Source organism: Rousettus aegyptiacus, unplaced genomic scaffold (assembly GCF_014176215.1).
Source record: "Rousettus aegyptiacus isolate mRouAeg1 unplaced genomic scaffold, mRouAeg1.p scaffold_m13_p_2, whole genome shotgun sequence".
In the NCBI taxonomy this organism is placed as follows: domain Eukaryota; kingdom Metazoa; phylum Chordata; class Mammalia; order Chiroptera; family Pteropodidae; genus Rousettus; species Rousettus aegyptiacus.
This window is the reverse complement of record NW_023416295.1, coordinates 168282300-168293018: the sequence shown is the minus strand read 5'-3', so window position 1 is coordinate 168293018 and position 10719 is coordinate 168282300. Positions and strand designations below refer to the sequence as shown.

General features: G+C 56.5%; 1 protein-coding gene across 1 annotated transcript; it reads left to right on the top strand.

The window, feature by feature from the left end:
• The first annotated feature begins 84 nt into the window (after positions 1 to 84).
• MB (myoglobin) lies at positions 85 to 9801 on the top strand. The gene is made up of 3 exons (XM_016161816.2): positions 85 to 265; positions 5462 to 5684; positions 9095 to 9801. The coding sequence occupies exons 1-3, from the start codon at positions 171 to 173 to the stop codon at positions 9239 to 9241; spliced, it is 465 nt and encodes a 154-aa protein (XP_016017302.1). The 5' UTR covers positions 85 to 170; the 3' UTR covers positions 9242 to 9801.
• Positions 9802 to 10719: the final 918 nt, after the last annotated feature.

Sequence of the window (10719 nt, the reverse complement as noted above, 5' to 3'; positions counted from 1 at the left end):
ACCCCTGCCCGAAGGGGGAGGGGAAAGGCGCGAGCTGTCAAGTGATCTGTGTCAAGCATCGGGGGAGATATAAAATCCCTTTGGGGCCAGGCGGCCTCAAACCCCAGCCGTCAGGGTCAGGACACCCAGGGAGCCCACGCTTACTCTTTCTCTCTTCTGCAGAGCACACCATGGGGCTCAGCGACGGAGAATGGCAGTTGGTGCTGAACGTCTGGGGGAAGGTGGAGGCTGACATCCCAGGCCACGGGCAAGAGGTCCTCATCAGGTAAAAGCAAGAGATGCCGTTGTCCCCATCGCCTCCTTCCCAAAGATCAAGGGTGTTTGCCTGCAAGGTGGGACTTGTGTCCCAGGGCCGACCAGCTGGCTGTGTTAGATGAGTTTGTTAACACCCCCGTTTGCTTCGCCTTTGCTTTTTAATTGTCGAGGATTAGAGCCGGGAGAGGAAAGGGGATCCATCTCATGCCTATGCCAGCATCTGGGAGAAGCGTTATGATCAAACCCCAAATGCCTAGAACCCGAGAGGAATTACAGTCAGAGTTAACAAGGACCCGGAGAGATCTTATTCAGCTGCCTCACTTATTGGATGAGGACAAAAAAACCCAAACAAACTGAGAAAGGACCGATGTCCCCAGAGTCATAAGTCTGTTGAAGGCTGTAGAGTGTCGAGGCGAAGACCCGGCCTTCCAGATGAGGCCTGGCTTTGCCGCTGAGCAGCTCCCTGATCTTTGGGGAAGTCCACGACCTCTCTGAGCCTCGATTTCCTCCCTCCAGACCATTGGGGGGTGGGGGGACATTCGAATATATACACGATAGAGTGGAAGTGAGAATTAAGTACGATGATGCAGTCAGGGGCCCGGCACAGTTGCTGGCAGACGGTGGGTTCCAGAAGATGTTAGCGACTGTTATAAATGAAACCCAGCCAGGTAACCTTTAAAGTATTATAATTAGAAACCAGATGACAAGGGCCCATTCGTAACTTTTGACATTGAGTACGTCTTGGATTTGAGAGCTCGGGGTGGTGTGGTCTCCACGCACATCTTGCTGTCTATAGAGCAAGGGGTTCCAGAATAAACCAAGGAAAAAAAAAATCCCAGTTTCGTAAATAGAGGGTGGCTTGCGGCTCGCAAGGAGAATTTCCCCATCGCCCTCCGCCCCAAATGGTGATCGGCTCTGCTCTTCTCCTGGCCCCTTCTCTCATGCGCCCGGCCGGTGCGGGTCGGATACCTAATGAGGTGTGCGTAAGGGACCAGGGGGTGCCACGGGCGAACGTCCTCCGCACTCGAATTCACAGACGAGTCGTTCCTTCTTTCCGAGTGGGTTTTCCCGTCCCACTCACATGCCCTTATGGTCTCCTCTGGGTTTCACCCATTTCCAGCTCCCACGTCTGGGGAGGGTAGTCAGTCCTGCCAGCCCTGCTATCCAGGTTTTGAGCCCTCAGTGGTCCACGCTAGAAACGCCAGAGGAAGGACAGTCAGGTTCTCTGTTGACCCTAATGGGCATCTTGGGGCATTTTCTTCTGTCTTTCTGCTCCTGTCTCTGTCATCTGGTTGCTGGGGCTGCAAAAGGTCCTATTCGATTGGGCAAAAGCTCCCCCTGAGTAGACATCAACTCTTCAGCCACCAGTTTGCTGTTTGACCTTGGACAAGTCACCATTCCTCTCTGGGTCTTATTTACCTGTTTGAGGAGTGAGGGATTGTCTGCCTTGGTCTCTGAGATCCTTCCTGCTCCCATGCCTGGCGTCCTCCAAATCCATGAGCCTCCCGTTTTTGGAGAAGAGGCAGGTGGTGAGGGTAAGAGACCTGTTTGCAGGGCAGAGGTCTTTCCGAGGTGATCTGGGGTTGCCAGCTCTAAGACACTGTTGCATGTCTTGAAGGAGACTCAGGGTATTGTGTCATCAGGGGAAATATTTCCTCCCTTCCCAGGGTGGATCAGAGAGACTGCCAGGGGCCAGGAGCCAAGGACAAAACGTGATGCCCAAGGCTGCTGGCCCCTTAAGGTCCCGGAAGGCCCGATGCCCTATCATGTCTTAGGCTGTAGGACGTGCGGAGACCACGACAACTGGTTCTGCCTTCTCAGTGTTGGGGGTGTGGGGAGGGGGAGGAGAGAGGAGGCTAATTCCTAGGGCCAGCGCCCCTGTGGGGCCTGGCCTCCTGGTTCTGCTCCAGATGATGAACTTGGGCTTCCTTACTGACCTTCAAAAGGTCGTATTTTCTTATGCCTCTGATTATAAACAAGGGCAGTTCGGTTCAGCAGCGTCTGCTAATAAAATGCTGAGGCTTCACTGCAAGCCCATGATCATAAAGTTCTAAAAGGTAAAAGCTGGAAGGACAGTTGGAGAATCTGGTTCCAGGAGTGAGGGCTGCTGAGTGGGCTCTAGGTTCCTGCCTTTCCTTCCCTTGCCTAAACTTTTTCTGTTTTAATTTTGCCTTTGAACAAAGGATTTCAAGGCCATGAAAATTTGAAAATCGCTGCTGGTGGCCAGCATTCCTCCTGGTACAGGGAGGAAACAAGGCCCACAAGTCTCAGGCAGCCAACGGCAGCTACGGGCAGAACTGAGAATTCCTCGTCCTAATGATTTTGCTGCTGGTGCTGCCGAAGGTGGTGACAAGAATGAGGGAGGTGATGAGGGAGGTGATGATGGAGGTGATGATGGGGATAGAGACAGGTGATGGTGAGGATAGAAACACAGGTGAGGATGAGGATGGAGGTGATGCTGATGATGGTGGTGGAGATGATGAGGATGATGATGGAGATGATGAGGATGATGATGGTGGAGATGATGAGGATGATGGTGGAGATAATAATGGTGGAAGAAATGATAATGAGGAGGAGGAGGAAGACAGCAAGCATCTGTACAGTACACACTATTGCCAGGCCCCGTGTTATGCGTTTCACATACACTAACCCATTTAAGCCTCACAACAACCTTACGCGGTAGATATTATCTATCGGCACGCTTCGCAGAAAGGTTAAATGACTTGCCCAAAGTCACGCAGCTGGGATTCGCATCCAGGCAGCTTGGGTCCGTCACGTCTGCTCCTGGCCACGATGCCGTATTGCCCCCACAATCTTGGCGCCGTGGTGGTAAGATCCCGCCCTTGCTCCGGGTCTTTGGTTCTGGAGCGCAGAAGGGTTTTTGCAGGTCTGAGAGAGTCCCCCGTCCTCTGTGTGGGCGTTCAACCGGTGTCAGGTCAGAGCACAGCTGGGAAATGCCCTTCTTTCTCTCTGACTTGCCTGCGGACCTGTGATAAACTAGGCAAGTCGATGGCAGGATCGGAAATGAAAACACAAGGCCAAAACTAGAGACGAAAAACTAGAGAAGTTGCCTTCGCCCATTTCCCCAGGGGGAGGGGCTTCCTTGGCTCCTTGCTGGGGCTGCTGCTGTCGGGAACATCCTGGCACGGCCTTCTGTGGCTGCCCCAGGGACTCTCAGCTGTTGGACTTGAGGCCTAGAGAAGGCGGCAGTGTGTGGAGGTGACGATGGGCACTAACTAGCCCAACTTTCCTGCACTGTTTAAAATAAATCTGGGCTCCCTCTGAGGCTGACCGGTGCTTAGAGTAAAGGGTGAGGTGGGAGTCAAGCCTTGGAATTTGGAGGCTGAGAAATCAGTTAGACCGACCCTTTGGGTTTTACAGATGGGTGCACCAAGGCCCAGAGAGGTTGAGTGGCTTCTTTAATGTCACGCAGCACATTGGAGACAGGCGTAGGGCCAGAATTCAGCTTCTGTAATTCTCAGTTCAATGTTTGTTTATTTGTTTGTTTGTTTGTTTTCCCAGATACCCTGAGATCTCCCAAAGTGTCTGAGGTCCCTGGCTTCCTCGGGTCCCAGGTCCTGGGCCCCATTCCGCTCCAAATAGTCTCTTTCCAATGTCCTGACCTCAGGCCTTCACCTATGGGTGCTCCGTCTCGCATTTGTCAGGCAAGACTTCAAGCGATCATTGTTGTCTAATAACAATAGCCAGGAACTCAGGGACCCTTGGGTGAAAGTACCAGAGATGAGCTGTCAGTCACATACGAGGCTTGGCCAAGGCCCCAGGGTGAGGTGGTGACATTGGGCGTGGCTGTGGACAGCCCTGGGTGTTCTGGCGAAGCTCCCAGGGGCAGGGACTTCCCTGTCCATACCATGTGGTACATGGGTGTGTGTGTGTGTGTGTGTCTGTGTGTGTGTGTGTGTGTGTGTGCGTGCATGTGAGTACAGCTGTGTACTTATGCAAACTAGAGTGTGTCCCAAGTCAAGTTTAAGGATGTTGCAGAGCCAGAAAGCTACGAAAGAGAAACCGTTCAAGGTTCTGAAGTCCTCAGACAGCCCGGGCAAGACGGGGCCACTCCTGCAAACATTTCAGGGTGCAACCCTAGGGAGATAGCATCGGTTACGAAACCGTCCCATGCCAGGTTTGTGTCCGGGCTCTGCCACCAACTGGCCACGTCACCCAGGACTAGTCACCTACTGCTGTGGTCTTCCGTTGGCCCAAGAGCGAAATGGAGAAAAATCACTTCCACCCAGGGGTCAGGTATGACTCGCATTAACCAACATCCACCTTTGTACAGCGGAGACCAAGGGCCAAGGCTGAAGATGGCTGCTCAGGATTATGGGCAGAGTCCCCTGCAGCCAGCTCGCTTGGTCCCTGGCAGGAGTGGAGACCTGGTCTTTAGCACGTAGCGCCCACCAGGGCCCCAGCATTTGTACTGTGAGGGGTCTGGAAGGTGCCGGGACTCAGAGCTTGGGCCCAACATAACTGAGAACTCTCTGGGCCTGAGAGCTGCTCTGGACGGGGATGGCTCTCACAGGTAGTAGTGAGCCTCCTGTAGCTGGAGGTATTCAAGCAGCCCAAAGATGATCCCCAGGCAGAAAGCTGCAGAGGTGGTTCCCTGGGATGGACTATGTTCTCAGCTCCGGCTCTTCTGCACACCGGCCTTGTAATATCGAGCTAGGATCCACACTGCTGGGCCTCTGTTCCCTCATCTGCAAAGTGGGGGATACTATGACCCTAATGAAAATGCAGGTACAGAACCTGGCACGGGGCCTGGGACCTGGCAGGTGCTCAGCAAATCCAGGGTCCTCAGGTCCCCCTCTCTGCTCTACCCTTGATGCTCCTCCTGTCATCTACGCTCCAAGCCGCTAGGAGAAGATTATGGTGAGGCCGGGGTGCGAGGCAGGGACGTCTTTCCTTCCTGCCTCTCACAGAAACAATGAAGAGGAGGAAGGCGACACAAATAACGACCGCATTTACGCAGCACTTATTGTGTGGTGCTCGGCACACGCGATCTATTTAATTCCCACAGCACGTCGATAGGTGGAGACTAGTTATCCCTCTGCCTCGAGTGAGGAGGCCGAGGCCCGGAGGGGTGAAGGGAATTGCCCAAGGTCACATAGCTGGGAAGCAGGGCAGCCCGGACTTGAACCGGAACCCGGCCACTTCCGCGTCCCCGCACCTGACTCCGGCCCTCCTGTGTCCACAGGCTCTTTAAGGGTCACCCCGAGACCTTGGAGAAGTTCGACAAGTTCAAACACATGAAGTCAGAGGACGAGATGAAGGCCTCCGAGGACCTGAAGAAGCATGGTGCCACCGTGCTCACCGCCCTGGGGGGCATCCTCAAGAAGAAGGGGCAGCACGAGGCGGAGCTGAAGCCCCTGGCCCAGTCACACGCCACCAAGCACAAGATCCCCGTCAAGTACCTGGAGGTGGGCGGCAGGGCCGGGGCGGCTGGGAGGACGGGAGGATGGGAAGGGAGGCCTCGGCCAGGTGAGATCTGGGTTCTAGTCTCGGCTCAGCCACTAGCTTGCTGGGCGGCCTGTGTCACTGTTCTTTGCACCTCAGTCGACTCATCTGCAAAGTGGGCTGTTACCCACTTCGCCTTCCTCCCGGATCATTGAGATTAAATATGTTTCTCCCCCAAATTAGTGTCGTCACCGGGGAAGAAGGGGAGAGTGCATATCGGGCACGCGACTTGCATTCTCCCCATGAGCAGGTACTGTTGTCCTACCCACTTGACAGATGAGGAAACCGAGGCACAGAGAGGCTAAGTAGCTCGTCCATGGTCATAGAGGTAGCAAAGGGCAGAGCCAGGATTCAAACGAGGTCTGTATTCCTGCAGAACCCCAGCTCCTCAGCCCTGTGCCGTGCAGGACTCACGTGGCGGGAACTTGGCAGCTGAAGCTCGGTCCTGGGGTGGGGGTGACCAGCAGGCTGGCTCTATTGGTTCCAGCACCTTTACAGGTGAAGAAGCTGAGCCTTAGGTGTCCTAGGCATAAGCGACTGGCTTGAATGTCTTATGACGGGCTGAGGAGTTGTGTGGGCTGCGGGGAGCCCGAACTTCAGGTCCCATCTCTATAACCAGTGGGAGGAGGAGCACTAGGGATCTGGGGTACAAAGGGCTGTATGGAGAGGTGCATCCCCTGGGGATGGGGGCAGCAGGTAGGCTGCTGCAGAAATGAGGATAAAGGTGATGGTGACAGCGACCCGTTAGGATGGTCCATGGTGCGCCTTTGCCTGGGTCACCGCATGGAGTTCTCAGAATTACTCCACGAGGTTCGAAATTGCATTCGGTGTCTTCGTTTCCTCTGACGTGAGAGAAGTTCAGGGAGTCGGCTCAGAGCTGGAGCGAGAGCCCCACTGTCACCAGGGACGCAGGTTCTTCCTGCGCGGCCGTCCTTGGCACAGGGCATCCTTCTCGAAGTTGACTCGTGGTCTACGATGGCTGCTGGAGGTCCAGCCATCAGGTCCATATTCCAAACAGGAAACAGGAGAAAGACAGAAAGTCTCTCGTTTAAGGAGTGCCAGAAATCTTACTCAGCAATTCTGCTTACACATCATTGGCTAGAAGTTAGTGACCAGACCACACCTACCTACACGGCAAGCTGGGAAGTGTAGTCTGTTGCCATTCCGGAAGGAGAACATGGACATTGGGCAGGCAGTGAGCAGTCTCTGCCCCGGACGGGTACTTTTAAAAACATTTCCATTTTATAGATTTGGAAACCGAGGGCTCAGAGAGGTTAAGCAGCTTGCCCCAGGTCACACAGCTAATAAGCCAGGAAGTACAGCTCCACCTGTGGTATCCTGGAACCCAAACTCTTCATCTCATGTGACACAATCTCTCCCGTCAGCCACCACCACCACCACCCTCTTCAGCCTCGCCTCCCTGCCCCCCACCACCTCAGTCACATGGGAACAATCTGGCTTGCCCAGCCCACCCGGCGCTGCAGATGTGAGGAGGAGCCGGTCCTGCCTCGGAGATTCTGAGCCTGCAGCGGGCCACGCCCTCCCCATTGCTCTTGGCAAATCCCTGGTCATCACCCCAGCTCAGTCAGCTGCTCCACCGCCCGCCCTCCCCCCAGCAAAAGCACTTGACCCTCGTCCTGTCACGGCACCCGCTCGGCTGTGTTATAATTCATCTCTTTACCCAGCTGTCCACTGACGGGACCTGAGCTCCTCAAGGGCAGAGCCTGGCTCTCTCCCATTGCTGAAGCCCAGTGGCATGCGGTGGGCTCACGATCCAACTGGAATGACCGATCCCCCTCTTTAGGGACGAGGAAACTGAGGCTGAGACAGAGAGAAAACAATGTAGCCAGGAAAACAGCACCAGCCGGCAGCATAGAGCCCAGGTCTGCATAAACCAGTGTAATTCACTGCAAATGAGCGAGGCAGAGCCTCCTGCCTGCCGGCCCCCTCTTCATGAGCCAGCACTGCTCCTCCGCTGGGCCCGAGGGGCCGCAGAGGGGCTGGACGCCAGGGGCAATGTCTCTTCTCATTCGTCCAGATGCCCCATCCCACGATTTTCTAGATATTAGTGGCTCTGCCCCAGACTCCGGGAAGGCTGAGTGAGGAGCCCCGAGGGGTCATCGAAGCCCCCGTTTTACAGGTGAAGTCATACCTGGGGGTCAGGGCAGAGCTGGGCCTGGCACTCGGGTCTCCCACCTTCTCCAAGGACAGGGCTGGCTCCACGGCAGCTGCCCCCTCAGTGTGTTTTGTTGCATTTATGACATTGGAGGTGAACTTCACATACGTCCCCAAGCTGAGGCCCAGAGGCAGGTGTTGGTGGCTTCTGGGCCGAATGGTGCTGCCTGGGTGCTGACGCTCGTGCTTCCTGGGGCCTCGCTCAGCACGTTGTTCCCCACCCTTGCTTTGGGTCACCGCACCCCCGGGCGCCCTGAGCTAAGGGGGGAAACCCGACCGCCGTGCCGTCGCGGGCTCTGCCCCTGGCTCTGGCCGTCGGCGGCTCGTAATCCCCTGGGTGCGAACCTCCAGCTCCGCTGGCCACTTGCTGTGTGACCTCTGTCTGGCCGCCTCCTCATCTGGGGCGCTGTGAACGGCACCACCGGGTCCACCGACCAGCGTGGTGGCCGGCGTCAACTCTTGATTAACCACGGAGAAGGGGCGGTAGCATCTCCCACCCACGAGAGCTTCCAGCCCCAAAGCTGCCCCGTGCCATTTTCCTGGTAGGGACGTTGTGGGCACAAAGACGGCGGTGATGGTGAGGGTGAGGCCGGCGGGAGACGTGACCGTCCTGGGGGCGAGCTGCAGGCCTGGTCCCTTTCTTCTCCCTCTTTCCCTCCCTCCCACCCATGTTCCGAGTACCTGCGCCGTACCTGGCACAGAAACTATGCCGCCCGGACCTTGCTCTCCTGGCCCCGCCCCCTGCCACGATAGGCTATCTACAACAATAACCATCCTAGGCCATTAAATGCAAACAGTAAATACACGCAGATGGAAATCATTTCTTTCTCGATTTCCTGACTGCCAAATCCTGGGTAAAACCATGAAACGTGAGCATTTCCTCCCCTTCCCCTGCCCCCGTGGAGGCCGCAGCTCCTGCCCGGCTGCGGCTGGGCCCTCCTCCTGGAAGAGCTGCGGAGGGTAGTGGGTGGGCTGGTCCACCCGGCCACGGGATCCTCGGGTGTCCCATCTGTCTGTCCCGTGGGTCGTGGGGATTCCAGAGGCTGCTCCCCAGAGACCACTCAGAGGCACCTAGTAAGTAGGAACTACTTAGTAAAAGGCACCGGCAGCAAAAGGAGACGGGACTCGGTCTCATTCCCACCTGGCTCCTGGCTGGCCCTGGCCCGTGACCTGCTCCCTTCCCCTCTCCTCCCCGTAGTTCATCTCGGAAGTCATCATCCAGGTCCTGCAGAGCAAGCACCCCGGGGACTTCGGCGCCGACGCCCAGGGAGCCATGAAGAAGGCCCTGGAGCTGTTCCGGAACGACATCGCTGCCAAGTACAAGGAGCTGGGGTTCCAGGGCTAGGCCCCCCACGCCCCGCCCCACCCTCCTGGGCCCCGGGCTGCAGCGGGGGCGTGGGCATGGAACCTCATGTAGCCGCCTATGTAGAGTTTGCTTCTGAGTGTCTGCTTCGTTTCTGAGAGGTGGCTGGGAGAGGCGCAGGGGCTTCGGAGTGGGGCGCTCAAGGTGGCTTCGCTCCCTGTGGAGAGGCATCGGCTTGGGGACAGAGAGGAGCACGATGGCACTTAGGACGCTGTGGCTGGCAGAGTTGGAGTCGCACTGAATCCTCCTCTCGTCTGAATCCCAACCCAGTTCCTTCCCGCCCCCCAGACCGACCCACACCTGCACCCTCGTCTTGAACCCCAAATCCAGGCTGCGAACTCAGCCCCAGCCACAGTCATTCTCTAGTCCATCACCTGTTCCTTGAAGGCAGCAGAATGTCCCTTTGCAATGGGAAGGAGGTCCACGCAGGGTGGGGCAGCCACACCCAGCCCGCGGGAGGCGTAGGGGGTCGGGGGACAGGGGCGTGCCCTCTCAGCTGATGGAGCGACTCACCTGGTTCTAATAAAACACCTGCAACATCATGGTCTACGCCTGGCTGTTTTTCGTCCCCTGGAGCAAGTGTGGACAACAGGGCCGAGTGAGCAAAGGGCTCGTAGGGACGAGGAGGGGACGGAGGAGGGCCGGAGGGAGGCTGGCTGGGGGACCGCCTTCCTTCGGCCACTGCTCAGTGGCAGGGACAAAGCTGGGCACAGAGAACGAAGGAGAGCGCCTTGCCCTGTGGGGGAAGTGGGCCGGTCCGCAGACCCCTGTCACGTGCAGTGACCAGTGCCAGGAGCAGGGACACAGAACCAGAGGCAGACCGTTGGGTGGTCACAGCCACCTACGCGACGCAACCGTGCAAATCTTCTCTTATTTAAAATGACTTTTTCTCTTTTCTTTCTCCTCGATTCACACTGGCCTCGGGCTCGCTTGCTTCTTTTCTTTCCTTATCCTTCCGCATGCTGTGCCTTCACTCCCTTAGTCAGCGAATCCTTAGGTCCGCATCCGTCTGAGGAACAAAACCTCAGGTCTATTGACCACAGAAAGAGTTTCGGTCAAACGAAAGATGGCATCTTGCAGCTCAAATGACCCTCCCAGCATCCCCTGAAACCAGACAGAATGACGCCATGACCGACAATCAGGACCTGATGGAATGATCAGCTGCCTCCCACCCCCTACCTGACAGTCAGTAGGGTCCAGGACCCCGACTCCCTCAGCTGCTAATGAGTTTTCCCCTATTTAACCCATCCCCCTCGAGGCCATCGGGGAGCCAGGCCTTCAAGCGGGAGGACTTGCAATTCTCTGATAAACCTCACTTACTTTCTTTGTTGCAAAACCTGCACATAGCTCTTTAGCTTAGACGCCCCAGGCGGATGGACCCCTTTCTGTCCTGATGACAGTAACGTGACCAGTAAGTGGCAGAGCTGGGTTCACATGGTGGCCTGGAAGGCAGTGGGGAC

What these genes read in the sequence shown, in the direction of transcription:
- MB (XM_016161816.2), top strand. Translation starts at nt 171, where the DNA reads ATGGGGCTCAGCGACGGAGAATGGCAGTTGGTGCTGAACGTCTGGGGG. An exon ending in GGGCAAGAGGTCCTCATCAG is followed by an intron (nt 266 to 5,461) that starts GTAAAAGCAAGA and finishes CTGTGTCCACAG; the next exon opens with GCTCTTTAAGGGTCACCCCG. An exon ending in TCCCCGTCAAGTACCTGGAG is followed by an intron (nt 5,685 to 9,094) that starts GTGGGCGGCAGG and finishes TCCTCCCCGTAG; the next exon opens with TTCATCTCGGAAGTCATCAT.